The 14,466-nt window shown below is 31.3% G+C and overlaps 3 protein-coding genes across 3 annotated transcripts in view; 2 read left to right on the forward strand and 1 right to left on the reverse strand.

Moving 5' to 3' along the window:
- The window catches only part of LOAG_07607 (hypothetical protein), an 8,553-nt gene extending 1,055 nt beyond the window's left edge, over positions 1-7,498 (forward strand). The window contains exons 3-26 of the mRNA XM_020447490.1: positions 55-195; positions 271-384; positions 692-770; positions 897-978; positions 1,236-1,349; positions 1,479-1,551; positions 1,784-2,010; positions 2,481-2,563; positions 2,661-2,767; positions 2,948-3,042; positions 3,114-3,208; positions 3,311-3,402; positions 3,485-3,553; positions 3,686-3,766; positions 4,109-4,278; positions 4,566-4,707; positions 5,082-5,213; positions 5,376-5,474; positions 5,576-5,632; positions 5,722-5,793; positions 5,903-6,190; positions 6,405-6,572; positions 6,735-6,780; positions 6,902-7,498. Of these exons, the coding sequence (XP_020302287.1) occupies positions 55-195; positions 271-384; positions 692-770; positions 897-978; positions 1,236-1,349; positions 1,479-1,551; positions 1,784-2,010; positions 2,481-2,563; positions 2,661-2,767; positions 2,948-3,042; positions 3,114-3,208; positions 3,311-3,402; positions 3,485-3,553; positions 3,686-3,766; positions 4,109-4,278; positions 4,566-4,707; positions 5,082-5,213; positions 5,376-5,474; positions 5,576-5,632; positions 5,722-5,793; positions 5,903-6,190; positions 6,405-6,572; positions 6,735-6,780; positions 6,902-7,266 (2,991 nt within the window). The 3' untranslated portion in view covers positions 7,267-7,498. The remainder of the gene's footprint in view (positions 1-54; positions 196-270; positions 385-691; positions 771-896; positions 979-1,235; positions 1,350-1,478; positions 1,552-1,783; positions 2,011-2,480; positions 2,564-2,660; positions 2,768-2,947; positions 3,043-3,113; positions 3,209-3,310; positions 3,403-3,484; positions 3,554-3,685; positions 3,767-4,108; positions 4,279-4,565; positions 4,708-5,081; positions 5,214-5,375; positions 5,475-5,575; positions 5,633-5,721; positions 5,794-5,902; positions 6,191-6,404; positions 6,573-6,734; positions 6,781-6,901) is intronic.
- Positions 7,499-8,994: 1,496 nt separating this feature from the next.
- LOAG_07608 (one IG domain family member) lies at positions 8,995-10,186 on the forward strand (the record flags this gene model as incomplete). The annotated part of the gene is made up of 3 exons (XM_003143141.1): positions 8,995-9,108; positions 9,283-9,441; positions 10,001-10,186. 3 exons carry the CDS (start codon positions 8,995-8,997, stop codon positions 10,184-10,186), a joined length of 459 nt encoding a protein of 152 aa, XP_003143189.1.
- Positions 10,187-11,059: 873 nt separating this feature from the next.
- LOAG_07609 (hypothetical protein) lies at positions 11,060-13,401 on the reverse strand (the record flags this gene model as incomplete). The annotated part of the gene is made up of 6 exons (XM_003143142.1): positions 11,060-11,095; positions 11,134-11,181; positions 11,616-11,726; positions 12,430-12,470; positions 12,608-12,668; positions 13,384-13,401. 6 exons carry the CDS (start codon positions 13,399-13,401, stop codon positions 11,060-11,062), a joined length of 315 nt encoding a protein of 104 aa, XP_003143190.1.
- Between the last annotated feature and the right edge of the window lie 1,065 nt (positions 13,402-14,466).

Genomic DNA, 14,466 nt, shown 5'->3' on the forward strand with positions numbered 1-14,466 from the left:
AGTATAACTTGTGAGTAAATAATCGCATCGGTATGGATATAATAAAAGTTTTAGAGTGTTAATAGTGGAAATGATCTACCAGTCACTATGGATGAGTTGAATACTCTGCTAGCAGTCAATGAAGCATTTAATGAAACTTTACAGAATTTGATCCGGCGTGTTACATTAGCTATATCTAAGAATCGTGAAGCACAAGTAAATTTTCTCGTATTTTTTGTAAGATTTTCCTCTTCATGAATTCTTTTCATACTCCTAGAAATATTTTTGCAGAAATTGTCAAAAGCTAAGTTGCGGCAAACAGCAGAACGTGGATTACGAATTAATATAAAGAAAGTGCCAGTTTCACGGTTTTTATTCCCATATTTTCGCGATTCTCATGAAATGGTAAACGAATAACAAAGCTTTGTTCAATGTTATTCTGAAATATATAGATCTTTGCTAGGGTGTTTATTAAGTAATAAATGAATTACTTCAATTTGTCGCTAGGACATTTAATAACTAAAAAATGAGCTGTCTCCATCGAGATAAAAGCGGATATACGACGTGACTTTTGCTTTGTTTTATAACTGAAAAAAAAAAGTGCTATTAAATGTTCAGTATAATAAGTCCACAGCATGCTCTTAAAAATTGACAGTTATTACTTGGGCGATTCGAGATTTTAAACTAAGATTTGAAATATTCAAATTTGAAGGAACCACCAAAAAATGGCGAATATGAGCTAAAGGTTTTTCGTCGAGAATACGACCCTTTGGTAAAAGAAGAGAAGAAATGTAAGCATTTGATTAAAGTTGTCGAAAGAGTAAACATTGCTGTTCATTTAATTACTGGACAAAGAACATTTTAGTAGCGTGAAGCAGTGCGAGGCTTCTCATGCAGATATTGTCACTGAATTACAGGGTCAGCGAAGGAATGTCAGTTATTGGCAAACGCAGTGTGGAAGTCTTTAATCGAAATCCGCATTCAACCTTTCATTCAGAGGTCTTTTTTCATGATTAATCATTGAAATGACCATTTATTACCTGATTGTTTTCGTTTTTTTCCTTTTTTTCCATGAATGCATAAGAAAAAGTGTAACCAAAATTGAAACCACTTTTCCACACATTCATCAGTTTGTTGATTCAAAAGCATCTCATGGAAATGCTGGTCAGAGTAACAGATGGACTAAATAGATATTTTCATCACTCTGATGATACGAATATTAATTATGACAACCGTCCTAATGTTTTCTGTTGAAGGAAAGAAATGTTTACCGAAAAGATTCGCGCAGCTGGTCAAGAAACATCAGCGGAACAGATAGCTGATTGGAATAGTACTATTGCTGAGATGGAACGTTTGATTGCATACCACAAGTAAGTTTTATATGATCTAGTAAAATTTGAATGTTGTTAAAGTAATGTCAATTACATAAATTAAGTAATGAATGGCAGAGAGTGTAGCTTAGTTCTTCAATGATAATTAAATTGATTTATTATTTGCAGAAATCTGCCAGAAAACGAAGTGTTACTGAGTGACTATTCTGAAGTGGACTGGGCGAAGATTGCTAAAGTTGATGTAAGACATTTAATTTATTCAATTCGACATAAGAAGAGAAGTACAAGATGCTATGTTTATTCATTCAGCACAGTATTTTTTTTTTAGTGATGGAACAATTGCATATATGAAACGGATGAAGTAGACTCACGATGTTGGTTGTAGACCTAGTAGTTGAGATCTCACGTTTTTAATCTGTAAATTCTTTATATGTGGATTTAGAGCAGGCACTAGTAGTAATTATTTATTGCAGTTCCTCGGAAATCGAACGCCAAGACAGCTACGATTGAAATGGATCAATGAACAATATCCACGATGGTCAAAGGAACCCTGGTCCTCTCACGAAATGCAACGTTTAAAAGAATGTGCAGGAAGGTGGAATAATTGGAATGTAATTGCGGAACGATTAGGCACGAATCGTACGGCTTTTCAGTGTTTCGTAAAATTCAGGAGTGAATTGGATATAGACAATGTTGGACGGTTTGTTTCATGATTTGATTACTTTTGATACTGGAATACTTCCAATACAAGAATCCGAGCTAAATTAAACGAAACGTTTTAACAGTTAGTCTGGGATTCGTTTAGGAATTTTGTGTGTAGCCATTTAAGTCTTCAGCATAATAGCATATCGGCAATCTTGCTGTGAATAAGAACTGGACAGCACCAATAAGTCGAGGCAATAACGATTAAATCAAATTGGTTTTCAATGAGCCAGTAATTCTTCAACCTCGTATTTAAACCAGTTATACTTAAATATTTCTAAGCAGAAATTACTTCTTATGCATTGTTTTCGAATTTTATTAAATTTTATATACAAAGCGTTACGTTGGAAATGCCCGTCAAACGCAGAAGAGGTCGAACTTCTCAAATCTTATGATAAGTCCGATCAAATCATTCCGAGTGTTATTTAACTTGAATCAATTCCTCCTTACGCTTGATCGATACTTCAGGTCATGGACGAAGGAGGAGGATGCCCAATTGATGACTTTGGCGCACTGCATGCAGGTGAATGGTAAAATGAATTGGGAGAAAAGTAAGCATCCAAATTTCGAATCTTTGGTCTAAATGACGAATTTTCGAATGAAGAATCTCGGATTTATATTTTGATTTTAATGTATCTATTATTTCAGTTGCTCATTACATGGAAGAAAGATCACGGCAGCAATGTACAATTCGATATAGGCGAGCGCTTGATACTGATATCAAATTTGGTCGATGGGATGCAAATGAGGATGTGGTAAGCAGATGGATACATTTCCAGTATCTTTCGTAGCTGTTATTATATGAAACTTTTGTTTTTCGTTAGTGTACTGTACTTTTTCGTAGTTCAAAAATTCGAAATTTTGTATACACTAAAGACATCTTGAAATTTAATTTAAGATTTCGAAATTTGATGTTTTAACTTCATTAATTTCAGCTTTTAACATGTTCCGTAAGTCGGTTTGGAACAAAAGACTGGATAAAAGTAGCATCATGTGTTCCGGGAAGAAGCGATTCGCAGTGCCGTGATAGGTTTGCCACTTTTCTTTGATGGAAATCTTGAAGGTTTACTGAATGTCTGGCAACTACTCTTCGTATTTCAGATGGGTAAATGTGTTGGATAAAAGTATTAAGGCGGAGCCGTGGTCAGTGGATGAGGATGAAAAATTACTTGAGGGAATAAGAATTTTCGGTAAAGGTTGGTAGAGTATTTTTAGAAATAAAGTTTGTCTTCCCGGTTTTTTTTTTTTTTTTGCGGCTCAGGTTATAGAAGAGAAGGGTTGCCAGATTTGTTTTTCAGGTGAATGGTCGAGAATTTCAACAATGCTCCCAGGTCGTTCTGCTTCGCATTGCAAATCACGCTTCCGATCACTTCTTTCAGCAAAAGTCAAGGTTTATCTTTTTATGATTTCGCTTTAATTTTTGTATCCTGCTTTTCATTTTTTTTAATAGTCATGTATTAGCTTTATTTTAGCTGGCTTCGGAGTGCCGCTCATATCCATTCAGACGTTTTAGCTGGAAAGGCAAACATCGCCGACAAGAAGTAATCAGTGTTTCCATGCTTAGCACCAAACTTCTGTTGGAAAGATTTATATATGTATATATTAATGGATGACTTCATTGGTTTGAGTTATATCTAAACATACTGAGACTTTGCAACATTTGCATTATTAAGGTCGAAGCAACATTCCGGAAGTTATTAGCAGCTGATGGTAAAGGAAGTTTGGCGGAACAAGTAATGAACTCATTTGATATGGTAGTTTTTTTCTTAACACTTTGATGAAAAAGATATTAATGATCTAGCTTAACCATAATTGTTGGTCAGACCTCAAATAATGCGTCGCTGAATTTAAACACTGAAATATGCTCTATCAAAGTTCTAGAAGTTCTAGAATAACTGTATAGCTTTCTGTTTATGTATAGATGTTTAATAAGAACTGTCTTTGACTGTTTATTCCGAGGCTGAGGACTATCTCGAAGAGTAGAGTTTTTTAGTTTATATACATCTTTGGGAAAGGAATTGATAAAATACCTTTTGATTTTCTAAACTTCATTTGGTGTATATAAATTAAAAAACTCTGAAGTAAGTCTGTTTCAGCGAGCATTAAGTGTCGATGAAATGGAGGCGTTATCTGCGATGGCACCTGAACAAAGAATAACGGTAATGCAGTTTCTTAATGAAGTTCGTGAAAAACATCTGGATAATGATGTGAAGGATAATCAGTCGATTTGGAAATTGCTGAGCGATAAATTGCAATTCAATACTAAGTAGGAGTTATTAACAATAACCAAACGAAACTAATAAGAAACAATTACATGCACTGCAGCTGGTGAATAATGCGAAATTTTGATACAGACAAGAAAATAAGATGATTATTGAAGAAATTGAAGTTTCCCAGTATAGATAAGCATAATCGAAATTGATTTCTATAACTGACTGTGCCTGTGTGGTTGCATTTTGCATTTCGAAATTTAATTTGTGAAAGTTGGAGGGAATAGAGTGTTACAAAAATTGGAATATTCCCTTCCAGTTTTCTTACTGTTTACTTTTTTAGTTACTTGGATAGTTCAACACAAAGTGCCTTGCTAAAGTATTACAAGAGATTCCTTGGCGGAAGCACTAATGAACTTTTAACCCGTTATGAAAAAAATGAATTCGACACGAGATGCAGAGTTTTGGAAGAAACTGATCCAGAGGTTGCTTAATTTTTCTCTTTCTTTGTCAGCAGTAACGGTGTTATTATAATCTCATCAAGGATAATCCGCTTATTGTCGTCTGGTCTCCATGATGGTTAATATCGCTTCCAGAAGACTTTCAAAAACAAAAAACAAACTATTCCCAATCTTATTAGATTATTAGCTCGAAGCTTATGACCTCAGCTGGCAAAATTATTGTAGGTGCTTTCTGTTCGTGTTCTAAGGATTTTATAGGATGCATTCTGATCTGATATTCTATAATATCAACTGATTAACATCGGCTTTCGGTTGTATGATCGTAGGAATCATTTAACACTAATAGATTTTTGGTTTTCTGGGGGTGAATAACTTCGACATGACCTCTTTAACTGCAGGCTGCAAAAGATCACGTCATTAATGGGTTGTGTGATTTAATTGAACGGAATGATAATTCGCAGTGTTGTATGCATCAGAAGAAGTTTACCAGAAGTCAGGTTCTTGATGAAGTTGTTCGATACATAAATTCGGTTGGTCTATTATTAATTTTAGTTTTGTTATGTAAAATAAGTCAGTTGCTTGAGACAGTTGGCTTAATTTTTTTATTCCTCGTAGTGCATACATAGGGATCAGAAGAAGGTTTCCTCTTTTCAGTTGTTGAATCGTTCTCGTTTTAATGCAACTTTTTTTAGGTCCTTATCGGTGACATAAATAAAGCTGTATCTTGTGGCACTAATTCTTTTGCCATACCACCCTGCATTGGCTCACTACACTTACACGAAAATATTCAGGTGGGTAATTTATTGGAAAACATAAATATAAGCTATTGTATAGCTGAAATATCTAATAACTGAAATATCTTGTAAATAAATAATTCCTGTTATTATTGCAGAAGCAAATTCATTTGCTCCGAGAATCTGCTGGCGAATTCTTTGAACCGCTTGTTTCGGTATGTTTTCCCCTCGTTTTCTTTTTAGAATTTTATTCATTTCTCAAAATACATGCACCATTATTTCATTAAAGTGTAAAACATTCCAGGATCGAGACGATAATATATTTTTGCAACTTTCACGACAGATCACTTTGGACTCTGAATATGTCTTGCTTAAGGTTATTCTTTTGCACACTTTTATTCTTATTTAGTTGCTAGTTGACAGTTATAGATGACACTCTTCCACAACTTTAGCATTTCCAAGTGAGCACTTATAATACGTTTCAGGCAAAGTTGCGAACGTTACTCTTCTGGCCAATGCTTTTGTATAGGTCAATAGAGAATAAAGAATCAGTGGAGAGAAGGGAGTATTTACGTTCAGTTGCTACTTTGAAATTAGCAGAGCAACAAAAGCTAGCTTTAGAAAGCCTTAAGATACGACTTCAAAGTCAGCCACAGCCTCGCACAAATCTTCTAACACCGGAACAAACAGTGGCTCCAGAAAACGAGCTTGATGATGATTATGCCGCTGAATTGAGTGTTGGCGAATTTCTGAAGCAGCGGATGTATAAACGGGTCAGTTATTCTCAACATAGAAATAAAATTGGATAGTTCTTTTCGATATTCCGTAATTAACGAAAGATGATTCATCCACGAATTCGAGTTTCAAATCCACTTTCCAAATCCACTGGTTTCTGCATTAAATCGAATCTACTGAATATTGAAACGGAACATTCACATTTCTTTAGCATACTTTTAGTTCTAAATCTGGATATGAGTTGAATTTCAGCCACGAAGATACATTACTGATAAAAAAGTAGGACAGGAAGATATCTACGAAACCAGCGTTGTTGAACCGGATTCATCGGAAATCAGTGATGCGGTGAGCCATCGTATCGATGAATGTATTAAATCAGTTTGTAATGCTGTTCAGAAAATATACGAACGTGATTTTATGGTAAATTTTGAAATTTACAATAGAATAAACAGTTTTATCTTCATCATACATTTACAACTCATGAAGTATGACAAAATTATAACGAATGAGTCATCCTGAGAATAAGAAAGGATGATGACTGTTTTTCCTTGCTATTATTTAAATCATTCTTATGTATTTTAGATTCCCGCTGCTTGCAGAGTGACTGTCCAGCAATTGAACAAAAACAGTGAGTTTCAGTTTAAAACTTCGTTTCTGATAGTTTTACACCGTTTAAAGAAGTAAAGGGAATCAAATTTGTCATGATATCTTACTTGGTATCTTGTATTTGATCATATTTGGCGTTCTAGTTCCTGACAAACACATTGTGGAGGATGCAGTGAAGGATGCATTAGATGCTGTTATCGATGGAATTGCTAACGGAATCAGTGAAAGTGCCGAATTGTTACCGAAGAAGAAAGAACGGGCGAAGGACGTTGTAGATGGTGACAGTTCTGGATGGAATGAAGCTGTTTCAGAAATTCAAAAGCCTGAATCATCTATGGTGAAAACTGGTTCCAGAAAACGAAGTGCAGCCGCAGATGCTCCAAGTAGTAGTGGACAAGTTGGCAAGTCGAAGAGAGCTAGAAAACAAACAGATGTCAAATTACTGGAAAAGGATGATACGAAAAGAGGGAAGAAGAAATTTGCCAAAAGGCAAGATAGTAAAAGCTGATAATTCCGTTATTAAGCCATCTCATTTCTAAACAAGATGTTCGCCATTTAGATGTTGTAAAAGTTTTCCAGGTGGAATGAATATAATCATATTACGGGTGTGGGCAATGGTGTCCACTTACATCCTTTTCTCCAAAGAATTTCTGTTTGCTGAAATTTCTGAGTCCGAGAATGTTGCTATTCATTTCTCAAGGGTTCATGTTATGCTTTATTATGTATACTGTTGTTCTGCTTTATTCACTAATTTTTCATTTTATCGGTATTTTTAACAAAGTATCCATAAAGAAATATTTTTCATGAAGCAGAAGTAGCACAAAATTTAATTTTATCAAGGAAGACACTGAACAGAATTTTCTGGAATTTGATAGCTTACCAAAGGTTGATGTGGTCCAGAAATATCAGTCTTCTTTTTTCGTTTGTGATAAAAAGAGAGAGGATGATGATGGATGAATTGGTAATAAATTACTGTAGTGGGTCTCGGTTATCATAATACGTTCCACATTGTTGTATGTCGTAAGGAAGATTGCTGGAATCATTTGTTGAAGTGTAATGGATTAATGGTTCATTGATCCAAATTATATAACTATGGAGTAATCTTTAGGTATACTTGTATCACACAAACCATCCGTAATAATGTTTTTCATGATCTATTAAGTGAAAATATATATTATGATGTTTAATTTTGCTTCCTAACATTGATGTTACTTATATAAGGGATAAATTATGTAATGAATAATTACACTTTATATTAATGAGTAGAATTTGATTTATACTAGAGAATTAACATTTTATCTTTTGATCGCCAAATGACAACATATGCTAAGTGAGGTTTGTGCATAAGTTTGAGAAATAGTTGAGAAGAAAAAAAGAAAAGATTGGTAAAAAGTAAATAAAGAGTAGTGAAATGAAGTGAATTGCATGTGTCATACATTATTGTCATTCATCTCATCTTTCCAACAATATCATCCTCTAACAGTTATGTCATTGATGATTCAGCTAATCAACCAACCGGATAGTTTACTCAAATCAATTGGTTTATTTGCATTACTTCAATGAAAATTGCCTCTTTCCTATCAAATTTTTACTTTTTTCAAAAAAAAAGTCGTTTTGTTAAATTTTAACTTTTATAAAAATCTTATCGTCATTTAAACATTCAATATGTTTAGTCATAGGAATGCTTATAACAATTCTGATTAATTGAGTGGGACTAATTAAGCATCGAAATGATATTTGCTAATTAAGCTTTTTTTTTCGCCTCGTATGCTAAATGTTTCAACTACCAAGAGCACATAAATCACTTATAATGATAATAAATAATCTTTATTGATTGAAATTAAAAATAAATTTACATTTGTGATTTAAGAAGTTAACAAAGACGACCCAATTTTATTTACAAAAATTCCAATATAACAGAAGGAATTCGCCGTGGTGTTTTTTTTTCACAATTTCAATCATTTATAAAAGCAATCATTTCCAATTTTCCTTTCCAGTTTGATTGCAATCCTAGATAATTAATTAATTAGTTAATTGCTTAATTAACTGATTTAGCTATCATGTAATGTTACCATTTATATTCTATATTTGGAAAATTTCCTACCTTTCTGTTGCTATTCCATGTTAACAGCTTAATTAGATACCCAAATAGGAAGCAATACTCTTTCTATACGAAAAAATATTCCGGAAAATTGTTATTGAAAATCCATTACCAACCTTATATTAATTATAGATAATGGATCGTTACACTCATTCACCGAATGATTTTTCCGCAGGTTATGGAATTCCGTTTGTTAATGATTCCACTGCTTTTTATCGATCTACCCCAAAACATAATCCACTAACCAAAGTAAGAGATTAAGTCTTTGTCTTTTTTTTTCCGGTTGTTCAACCGGATCTTTTTTTTTCTTTATTTTGGAAATAAAAACTGAGATAACAAGACGGAATTAAAAAGATCATTTTGTCATAGCAAATTATTGATAATTAAGCTATTTTGCATTCTAATTAATTAAATTGCATATAGCAAGTTAATCAATTGGCATATGAAATACCGCACAGTAAATATGCAAAGAATCCATGGAGTTGTGCACCGGAATTTCTCAAAGTATTTGGTGATATTTGCGCACATATTGGACAACAAGCATGCTTTGATTGTATTTTACTTGGCTCACCACGACCACGAGTTTGTTTCACTTTTTAAATCATCATAACGATTGAATAGATCAATATCAAGATTACAGAAATAATTGCATGCATTCATGCATGTTGCAAATGGATGATGAAGTGCATACATGCATTAACAAGTATCATTCAGGAATAGCAATTAAAATTGAAAAAGAAATGATATCGATAGATACATTAGTTTTGCAACTCCATGATTACAAAAATCTCTACTACATGCATCTGTAATAACTTCAAATCAGTAGATACAATTGCATGCATTCATGCATTAATAAGATATTAGTAGAAATATGCAAACATCAATCATTAACTGGTAAATGAATGCATGTGCAGTTGACCTAACTTTCTCAAATCTTTGATTAAATGATCATTTCTGTCAGTTTTTCATAACTTCGAGGAAATCCATTTTTCTTTTTTTGCAATTACAGAAATTGAAACCTACATAGTGCAATATTTTGATAAGGTTTTAATTAATTAATCAGTTATCTAATTATTAATGTAATTAGCTTAAATTATTAATTGAATCATCTGATAAGATTAGAAAGTAATGTATGTTCAAGGTATGTTGGTTGTTTAACAACGAAAAAATGAAATTTGATGATGTTCAAGTCGATGATACGGCTGATTTATGTCGTTTAACGATACCTGTCATTCAGTGTTATCATTACGGTACTTATACGGTATTATGTGAAAATGAAGTTGGCCGAGCGATAGCTTCTGCTAATCTTTTGCCTATTTATAATTAAATGCATCATGGGAAGATATTTACCTTTTTACTTATTTGATTCTTTACATTACACTCATAAAATACTACTTAGCCGGAATGATTAGACGAATAACAGAGGTAAACTATATCCTTTTCTCCGTTTGTTATGAAATTATTTTCCGGAAATGTAAAATGCTTGAAAATTGAAACAAACAACTTTCCTGAAAGATTTCATAAAAGCTTACAAATGATAATGTATTTTTGAAAGTATGGGATAGTATCTAATTTCTATGATGTAATTAATATTGTGGACAAAGTTGCTGGAATTATGATCATTATTTGAAATTATAAAATAATTCTTTTCTAGCATAAAATACGCAAATTTGGTTAATGTTTGTATTCAAGGCGTAAATGTCGCAGTTTTTTATGTTTAAAAATATTGCTTGCATATAGTTTTAACGAAAAGAATTTGTATGATTTTATATTAACATTCTTTTATGTTTGAATTCAAAAACGAATATTTCAATTGGTTTATCCGCTACACCTTCAATCTTCATCAATTCATTCATTCATTATCAGATACGATTGTTGTAAAACTTGACCAATTGCCTTAGTCATTTAAAATTTCAATAAATTAATGAAAAAATCCCAAGACAGACATTTAAGTTCAGTTTTTACAATCGAGCAGACGATACATCCTCTTCGCTTATCCTTCGCGTATAAACCACAAACGACGACATCTTCACCTATTGTGCACCATTGCACAATATACTACGATATTCTTCTATTCGCTAAATACATCCCCGTAACATATCCTCAAGTCAGTGATCTATCAATTAACCGACAGTCAAATTATTGTTCAAAACAACGACAAGAAGTTTGTTAGTTGATTATATTACTTGCTTTTTCCAAATTATACCTGTATTTGTAAAGGTAGTAAATATTCCGCCTGAAAAGTAGCATAATTAAATAGTAATATGTATTTACGGGAAAATCTGGTTTGCGTACTTCTTCTCCATCTGCATCGTTGAATTTCTGAAATAAATAATTAAGGAAAAATTATAATCACAATTATTTGCATTATTTTGCAATGAATATTAATCTAGACTGGTGAAATATCCAATACATTTCATTAATTCAAATCCTAGAATTCAAAAAAAAAAAGAAAATGTCTGGTACATTTTGAGTGCAATAATAATTATGTCGAAGTTTTTATATAATTAAGCTTATTTTTGAATGAATGCTTGTTTGAAATTTCCTTGCAATTAAATTGATTAAAGGATATAATTCCCAATGTTTTGACTCTTTGTTTAGTGACCAATCTCAATTTCTTGATGTATATTTGATTGCATTTTGTTATTCGTTAATTGTTGTATCAAAATTATCATTGATCAGTTATATATTATCAGTACAATTTCAGATATTCCCTGAATTGTTTCAGTGGCCAGCAATAAAAATTTATTGATAACTATTTGAGTGACATATGTAAATGTCAACCAATTTATGCTTATCCAATCAAACTCAGCACAAGTAGGTGCTGCAAATTGTTTTGATTTTCTCAATGTTATTAAATTTTGGTTCTAAAAAAAGCTAAAATTTAAAATTGCTTACTTTTTTTTACAAATATAAATAAATTTCTTGTCGTCGAACAATTTCCTTACAAATTATCATTGCGTTTGCGATATGATTCAAAATCTATGTTATCATAAACGACGACAACCTGAAATTATTTCACTTGAGATAGACTGATGAATTGTAGCCAGTAAATTTTTATTGAAATGTTCCTTAAACTTTCCAATGTATCAGTTTTAATTACCTAAAATTATGAAGTATATTCGACCAATTAATTGCCTGTCTCATAGTTATAGTGTCGACATTAGTTGATAAAAATTGGTGAAACAAAGTTCCAATTAAATCGGTTATACATTAGTAACTATTGATAATAAATATTCAATCCTAACCTTATCAAATTCGTAAATGATTTCATTAACAAGTCGAAGATAGTTAAATTTCCGTAATTCATCCTATTGATCCCTAAAATTCCAAATAATTCAAATATCATACAAATATTCTCATTAGCATAAAATTATTCTTGTAAAGTAAAAGACTTTCAAGTCCCTTCCAGCTTAATTTTGATAAAACAATTAATCCTACTGATTAAAAGATAAGTTGAATAATCAGATAACAATATTGCGTAAATAATAGTTAAAGTACATTGGCATATGTGAATTATTAAATCATTAAAAATAAATATATATTATTTTTGTTTATTTTATCCGAAACATGTTTAATTAACGGGCCCTGATATCGATAGCTAATAAATTCTAAATATGAAAAATTTCATATTTAAATTTCAAAATCATTAAGTATCAATAAATAAGAATTGTTTACAGTATTGGTTGATTGATTGAGATTGAAATAATTTTGTGACTACATTCAATAGTAGCATACAGATGTTTACTGATATTTTCATCACGTAATGACGTTTTACACGCTGTTTCCACGTTACACTTGTGATTCTTCTAAAAGCTTTTCATTAAAATGTAACATTTTTGAAAAAGAGCATGAAAAAAGTAATTGATGATGATGGTTTGGAACTATTTGATTTCAAAAATAATTTTAATATGTATTATCATTGCATGTCTCTCTCTGTCCTTTCTCTCTTTTATCACCACAAAAAACAATGAAAAAATGTAAAATTGAAATTTAGGAATAAATTAAACGACTTATAAACAAGCAAATGAACAATATGAGTATCACTTCGAAAATGAGATACTTATCATCTAATATACTGCAACTAAAATTTATCTGCTTTCATGATTCCCAATTTATTTCATGGGTGATTTAATGATAGACTTAATTATATGATATTATATACCAAAATTAGAAATCATACAGATACATGTAAGCACAAGAAAAGTGTCAAAGTGTCAACTTATTGTCAATTGATGAAGATGTGTTGAAGTGATTAAAAGCATTTGATAAAACACTTTCACACATGTAAACAAGAAAATTTAAAAATTTTTTACAAATAAAAGGTAAAATACGAAATGAGTTAAAAGTGATTTTGGCAAAATTGCGAGTATCTATCATTTTGTTTTGAGTACTTTCAAAAATTGGAAATGAAAGAAAAACAAAAGTGATAAAATGAAACGGAGGAAATCATTAAAAACTAAAATTATTTAATAGATGTATAAATTATGATGCAACAAAAAGATGAAAGTTAAATTCACTTACCATCATCCTAAACTTCATCCTTTTTTTTCAACAAACTTTATTTTTAGCAATTTAAATTTAATTCAATAAATTGAGTTTGTAAACCAGGAAAAGGACAAATAAATGATACTTGCTAGATTGCCATATAAGTTGACAAAATTTCATCGTTTACAATTATGCATAAAAGTTAAAAGATGTACCATTAAATGTAATCAATCATAAAGTTCGATAAAGTTAATTATACTATAAAATTAAGATTTATTACTAATGTATTGTTATTTTTTTCATTAGAAGGAAAAGGCAAATCATCAAGTCGATAATAAATAGTCTTTTTATAAAACATTTTTGTGAGGTTTTATTCCTTTCGAATGATCATTGATCTTAAGTTAAGGTCAATGATCATTGGAAACACAATAGTACATCGTTGGGTGAGCACAATTGCTATATTTACTCTTTAGTAGTTAAACAGAGATTGAAGAAGAAAATGCATCAGCTTTAGATCAATCCATTATTTGTTATCAAATTATCCTTCTCATAGGACAATAATGGTGATAGGGGTAATAGAAAGCGGTAGTACTTACAGTAAAAAGGAAGAGTCAGTGGAATAAATTAATGCATAAATATATGGTAATAATTGATAATAATGTTAATGATAATAACAATTAATAATGACAATAATAATAATAGTAATGATAACAATAATAATAATAATAGTAATAATAATAAAATTGCTAATTAGAATTAGCAATTAGAAATATCAATTGAAAATTAAATATTTTTGCAATGCAATCCTTTGAGTCATTTTAAAATGCTAATTGACTTATTAACCATGAGGAGATAAATTATCCATATTAAACTGGAACAAATGATGATTAAAATTAGTGAGATCATCGAAATGTTTATTTGCCCAATCCACAGCGATATGATAATTATATTCAAAGTTTCCTCACTCTAGCAGGTATTCCCAAGTGGAAAAATCGATGAATTGAAAAAGACATAGAAATCAGTATTTTAACGTTATTCTTTTTTTTTCTTCCTAGTACAGGTCCTTTCATTACCATATGATACGTCCAATGTCTAATCCCCCTGTCGCAGATTCTTTCT

Source organism: Loa loa, assembly GCF_000183805.2.
Source record: "Loa loa unplaced genomic scaffold supercont3.182, whole genome shotgun sequence".
Classification (NCBI taxonomy): Eukaryota; Metazoa; Nematoda; class Chromadorea; order Rhabditida; family Onchocercidae; genus Loa; species Loa loa.